General features: G+C 33.3%; 1 protein-coding gene across 2 annotated transcripts in view; it reads left to right on the plus strand.

Moving 5' to 3' along the window:
• Window positions 1–5,682, plus strand: part of LOC109039294 (aromatic-L-amino-acid decarboxylase) — a 34,418-nt gene extending 28,736 nt beyond the window's left edge. For both annotated transcript variants that reach the window (XM_019054714.2, XM_019054716.2), the window contains exons 10-12: window positions 1,362–1,452; window positions 2,421–2,621; window positions 3,285–5,682. In XM_019054714.2, coding sequence (XP_018910259.1) covers window positions 1,362–1,452; window positions 2,421–2,621; window positions 3,285–3,488 — 496 coding nt within the window. In that variant the 3' untranslated portion in view covers window positions 3,489–5,682. The remainder of the gene's footprint in view (window positions 1–1,361; window positions 1,453–2,420; window positions 2,622–3,284) is intronic.
• Window positions 5,683–6,928: the final 1,246 nt, after the last annotated feature.

Raw genomic sequence — 6,928 nt, forward strand, 5'->3', positions numbered from 1 at the left:
ATTAAAAACGGGACCACGGGTATTTATTTTGAATTATACCAGCCAAAATTTCAAGTATCTAGCATGTCAACTTGCTGAGATATTGCGAATGCAAGATTAATATAAATTCGCCCTTTTACCGAAAAACTCTTTCCGCCAATTCTATTTCAGTTTACCTCTGTTCTTGTATTGATTCATCAAAATATAATGAAAAATATATCAGATTTTTCTCAATAAAATAGGAAGAGGAACAAAATCCTGTAATAAAATGAATCCAAAACTTTGGCCTAAAGCTGTAAGAATTCAAATCATCAGAAATCATTGAAGAGTAATAAAGATGGCTGATCAGTCTTTTAAGAAAGATATGTCCTAAGTCGTCCAGAAAACGTCCGGTTTTTTGCGGCATTCGGCAATAATCTGCGGCGGTTTTGATAATCGGTATATTTTTCATAACGCAGCCGTGTACACAAAAATTGCGATCGCTTACACTGTAGCTATATCCGCAAACTGGGAGAACGTTTTCCAACTCCATGTTGTTAACATTCACGAACAAGTCGCAGAATGACAACATTGCTAAATTTCGATTTTGACCCGTAGTAGTGTCTAAAAAAAATAATACCCTTTTGAGTTTGTCAGTATTTATAACTTCACCAAGACATTTAAACTAGACTGAAATCACTGATTAGGCATTTTTTTCAAAGGAAAATGCAAGTAATAAAAACGGGAACTCGGCGCGGCTCGTGCAGCAAGATGGAGAATACTCGCCGCATCTCGGCTAATTGCCGAGGCTCCTGGCTGATGCATATAATTTTAGCCAAGTCACCCTCATTCCGACGGCTCCATCTTCAATTTTTCACTTCCCTCTGTTCACAAACTATGTATTTTTGGATGGGTAACATCTGTAGGATTCAGATAATCTTCCGTAAAAGGGCGTAAGACCGAATACGCCATTTTACCAAAAAATGCCTCAATTTTTCTTAATTAATGGAAAGAATGCTTTCTGTAAGGTTCTCCTGGAGCTTCTTAGTTCTGCTCCAACTGATACTCTTGAAATACTGTATGTTGCCTTTTTGCCTTATTTTTACCGTGTTTGTTAGTACTCACCACACTATTTTCAATATATTTATCAAGAAACTTGAATTAAGATTATGTACATTTTTGAGAGAACTTCAGTGAAAGTAAGAATCTCTGCTCAATTGCAAGTATTTTATCGCGTCTGTTGGTGAACTTACTTTCCGTCAACGAAAGTAATAAATTGCACAAAAGGGAGAGGAATGATGTTTTTACTTTCACTCTATCAAAGCAGGGAATTCTCTTGACTTGTGGAAAAGTGAATAATGACAAAAATATTTACCTATCAAAATTATTTTTAAATTTTTCAGGTTAAAAAATCCAGATGAAGTTGTAAATGCATTCAATGTTGATCCTCTTTACCTGAAGCACGACCACCAAGGAGCTGCTCCTGATTATAGGGTAAGGAAAAATTTTATTCATCTTTCTTGTTACAACGTTATCAAATGGGCATTGAAAGTGGAACATTATTCCGCCACCACACCAAATGCCATAACGACAAATGACTGGCCAAGACTCGAAAAAATGAACGGGAAAACGTCATAACGAGATACTATTCTATTAGCATATACAAGTCAACTTTTAATTTTCCTCTTCTGTATGAAGCATCTGAGTCCAACATTTCATACCTGCCTCTGTTTCTAGAAGTATACTTTTAACCTTGATGTCCATCTTTAAAAAAGGAACTTGTTTGAATGGTTGCTCCAAAATCATAAATCAATTTGGAAAACATCATCAGTAAGCGAGTCTTTATATCAGGTATTTCTTCATGGCTGATTTATTATCAACCGATTATTCATGATGATGTAACTGGAAAGTTCTTTATGCTGACCAGAAGCTTTGCCGACTTGTGTTAATGAAGATCAACTCATTTTATCCTCTTTGGCTTCAGTTCAATACGCACAAGAAGAACTTTAATCCAAGAAAGCTAGAAATTTACTTCTCGGTAGAAGAGCACAAAAAAGACTGCTGTGTACATTCTAAGAGGCAAAAAATGCCTAAAAATAATAATTAAACTGTGGTTACTGCAATTTCAAGTTCACATTTCGGAAACTGTAGTTTTTTCAAGTTTTGATTTTAGCTGTTCAATATAAGAAATCACTGAATTATAATGCAACTTCATCCTCTTTTGGCATAGAAATCATTTAAATCGCTCAAAATACACCAGAGAGGATTTTTTGTCGGTCTCAAATCAAATATTTCAAGCCTACTCCACTAAAATTGCTACACGGAATTTTGCCTCCGAATTTTCCCCTCTCTGTAGATGGTATCATTTGGAATGTTTAGCCTGTTCGAGGTTCAATAAAATAGCCTCATATAATTCCATCAGTACTCAATCAATTAACTGAGACTCATATTTTATATTTCAGCACTGGCAAATTCCACTCGGCAGGCGATTCCGTTCATTGAAATTGTGGTTTGTTCTGCGATTGTATGGAATAAAGAACCTTCAAACCCACATTCGTCATCAAATTGGACTCGCCCATCAGTTTGAAGCGTACGTCAATGAAGATGAGGAGTTTGAATTATTCAACGAAGTACTCATGGGTCTTGTCTGCTTCAGAGTTAAGGTGAGCTTAATCAGGATTAAATTTGGAACAATATGTTTTAATTGAAAAATTTACACACTTTGCAAAGAGATACTTTAGACAATTTCTCTATCAGCATTTTGCTTTCAGTGCCTTTTTATGTAATATGGCCTATCTTTTAGCGAAAATTTGGTGGTTTTTATCACCACTAAAGTGTTGCTAAAACAATTTTTGAAAATAAGGTCCCTTTTTCTGCAGGCGGGTCATTTATGAATTCTCTGTCAATGGCCAAAGTGCAAAAGCACGTATCTTAATCGCAGGGTTCCAAAATTTCCACTATTTTAGCTTTTCAAAGAAAAGCATACAAACTTTAAAGCTTGAAATTTATGCCGAAAATTGTGCTAACAGAGAGGAAATTGCAAGGATGTTTTCAAGCATTTACATCAACAAAAATAACCAGGAACCAAAAAAAAATGAAGTATGAAAAGATGTCTGCAAAGTTGCAAACGGATGCCCATGGTTTAGCGTTTTGGTCATGTATATAGAGGCCATTTTTACAAAAGTAAAATTTCGTTTTTGCCCTTCATTTCAATGGTATAAGAAAACTTTTGACAGGGCAAGAAATACAGTACTGTAAGCTGCGTTTTCTCATTGTATTTTTATTGACTCATTTTGGATAAGTAAACATGTCGTTGTTCTTTGCAGGGCTCCAATGAATTGAACGAACAAGTGCTGAACAGGATCAACAAAAAAGGCAAAATCCACATGGTTCCCTCAAAAATCAAGGATGTCTTCTTCCTCCGTTTTGCCGTCTGTTCACGTTTCACAAACGCCGAAGATGTCAAATACTCGTGGAGTGAAGTCAAAGCCACAACCCAAGAAATCAAAAAAGAGCTAGCCAAGCAGTGATTGAAAGTTCCGACAAATATTTTCGAAGTTATTCCACCTCCATGTATTATCTTTGTTAAGTTTTAGTACATTTAATCTCAAGATTCAATGGAAAAGCTCTCTATTTTAAGTAAGTTATTTTTACAGATTGACTATTTAAGCAGCACTAATGTTTTGTGCTCCAGGAGCCAAGCTCAAAGTTTTTAAGAACTCATTGAGTCTCACCCTATCTTGAATAACTAAATAAAAAAACTTAGCATGAAGATGAAATGGATTAAATTAAAATTTCTTTTGAGTGTAATTGAAGAATTGGGTTAATATATATGTTTTTATTCCTCTCACTGAGAAAAGTATCAAAGACGATTCTCTAATAGCGTAACTTCATAATTTCATTATTTAAAAATATTTTATACTTCAACCTCCGAACACCAGATTTAGGCACAGCCATGTCAACAAATCAACAACTACCGGACGGAGGAATGTATCTTAATTGCACTGTTTCAGTATACTTGCTAATTTTTTTTTTTTCTTTCAAGGAAAACTGTTTTATGAATTTTCTTGAAAACTCTGATGATTTTTCTTTACCTTTGTGAGAAAAGACTCTGAAATTTTCAGATTGATTCATGCGATGGTTCTTGCATGAAAATATAAAATCTTTCGAAAAATATTGAAACAGTCCAGGCAAGATATGTTCCTTTGTGCAGGAGACGACAAAATGTCTCATTTCCTAAAAATTCGTTTGAGTGTGTGAAGAATTTGATAGATATTTCATCGTAGGCACTGAATAAAAGTGTAACATGGCTGTCGGCATCTTCCTTTGATCAAGTGAAATTTTATCTAAAAGTTTTGATTGTTAAGTTTGTTGTTTTCAATACATTGTTCCAGTATTAGCAGAAAATTTATTATTTTACGATTACGATTATTGTTATTTATGGATGTAATTATAATTGTATGTGTAAGTGTAGATTTTAACTTTTTATGACAGGAATTGAATTTTAGACCATTCGTTTTTCAAGGGCCCTCATTCGATGCCCATTTTTTTTGATTCTCGACAATTTTAATCAAATCATGATCTATGAAAAACAGTTTTATGAAGCTTGCCAATGTGGTTTCTTTTTTTTCTTTTTTTAAACTTATTTCACTCCGTACTTTGTGAATGATGAGCTGTGACATTATATGCTAGTATTTCAAAGACGTAATAATTTTTTGTAAAACTAAGTGTTTACCATTTTAGAGTCTTTTCATCCCTTGAAACACCATCTGTGACACCATTAATTCTTATTCTAACATACCTTAAAATCATCTCCAATTTAATGAAGATGTCATACATTTTGTTTTTCTTTAAGGACATTGTAAACATTGAAGAGCAAATTTTTCAAGAAAATAAGGATATTTGAAGGTGAATTTGCAAAACAACTCTAAAGAAACTTCTGAAAGTCATTGAAAATTTTGTGTACATACCTACTTTTACAAGTGATAATTTAATACCAGAATGAATGTAAATTCTTTTTATAATATGAAAATTACTAATGTAAAATTGTCTTATCTTTTTGAATTGACTCATATGCTCAAGCTACTTTTCAAAATAAAAATTCCAATTATTCTGTCAGCCTCAAAAAAAAACCTCAGTCGCTGAGTAGTACATAAATATTTAAAATCCTCGATTGATTGCCTAAAATTTCTAAGCTCATTTCAAAATCTGTATGTTAAATAGAATTCTATAGTCTTTCGTATCATTTTGAATTTTCAAATTCTAAAAATTTTAGTCTCCTCACCTGTGTTGTCGGTCCTGTACTAATTCCCTCCTTAAATGTTCATCATCGGTGTTTAAAGAGCCTCAGGCAAGATGTTATGTTTGAATTGAATTGTTTTTTCAACATTCTACAATTGATATCTAGAGACAATGCATTAAAATTTTATTGTTTTGTATTAGGAACTTTGTTCAACGTTGTGCTAAAATATTTTAGAAAAGTCAAATACCACACACCCAATCCCCCCTCCCCCATTTGAATTAAATTATTGCAATCTTGTTCTAGTCTGAAAAGCAGCACAGTTTCACCAATGATCGTAAACATAAAAATGCATTTAATCGAAGAATTAACTTTGAAAGGTTAGATAAGACTCCTGTAATAAAAGACACAAGACAATATAATGAACAATAATTTATTGTAAAAAGTTTAATTTATTCGACAATAAATGTAACGTTGGTTTCCAATCAATCTCTTTATTTTTTCAAGTTTTCCCAAGAGCCAAAAAAACCTCGTCAGCATTTAAAATCTTACAAGTCTTCTTTAAAATAAAATTTTTATTTGAAATGAGTGCCGACTAATTTTTTTTTTTTTTTTTTTTTTTTTTTTCTTTTTTTAAAATTAACTTCAAGCTGTTCTTAGGTATATTGGTTCCACCAAATCCCTTATTTTGTGAAAAATTCAAAATGGCACCTTTTGAGATTGAATGCTCCAAATGAGATTTTAATTTTTGCTGAGAATATAAAAATGCAAAATTTGATAAAAAAAAGTCAGAGAACCAATCACTCTGAAAGATTATCCCTAAAAAGCTTGCCACAATTAAAAAAGGAACACCATTTAGGACACGGTTTATGCGCAATATTCAAATTTGCCGCCACTTTTCCAGACTCTAGGTGTTTGAAACTTCTGTGGCCAGGTAGCGCTTTGGTCTAATTCAGGCCTAATTAATTGTTTACATTTTTTTAGGTTAGGTATAGAATGATAACATTAATGATAACAGCGTGTGGACAAAACAAGAGTTTCGTCTGCCTGTGGATTTCGGATCAATAGTTCGAATTACAAGTCCGTGAAGTTACAGATTTAGAAGTAATGTGAGCAAAGCCAAATCCTGGTGCGTTGTCGAAGTTCTTGGCTCATCCAGCGGGTGCTCATATCAATCTCAGGTAATGCGACATCATGATGCAACACCTGTAATTTCATCATTGATTGACCAAATAAATCAATCAATCTTGCAATTACTAATCCAAAAGTAAACTTGCCTTCATATTAAAACCAAATCACGATCTACTTACAGCATTTCACAATGATTTCTCAGCACTTGCTGTGCAACTTTCATTCGCCTCTCAGTCACTGATAGGTATCCTTCCAATCTAAACTCTTTTGTTCGTTTGCCTGTCAGTTATTAATAAAATGATAACTGTTTCGATTATAATAAGTGCAATCCTAATCCAGAAGATGGTGCGGAAGTAAGTTGATTTTCAGCATTTAACAAGTGTTGTTATAAATTTTTTGGAAAAGATCATGATTACAGATATTGCAACCGCTTCAATACCTAACATACTCCCTGACAGATTTCATTATAATGAGAATGAATCCAGGTATTTTGATAGGGTTGTCGTATCCAAAATTTTTAAAAGATGATAGGCCAAGCCAAAATTGAGGACATTCTTACGCTACTTACATGCGGACTTCAAATTTTTTGTACTTTTTTTT

This window comes from Bemisia tabaci, chromosome 8 (genome assembly GCF_918797505.1).
Source record: "Bemisia tabaci chromosome 8, PGI_BMITA_v3".
NCBI lineage: Eukaryota > Metazoa > Arthropoda > Insecta > Hemiptera > Aleyrodidae > Bemisia > Bemisia tabaci.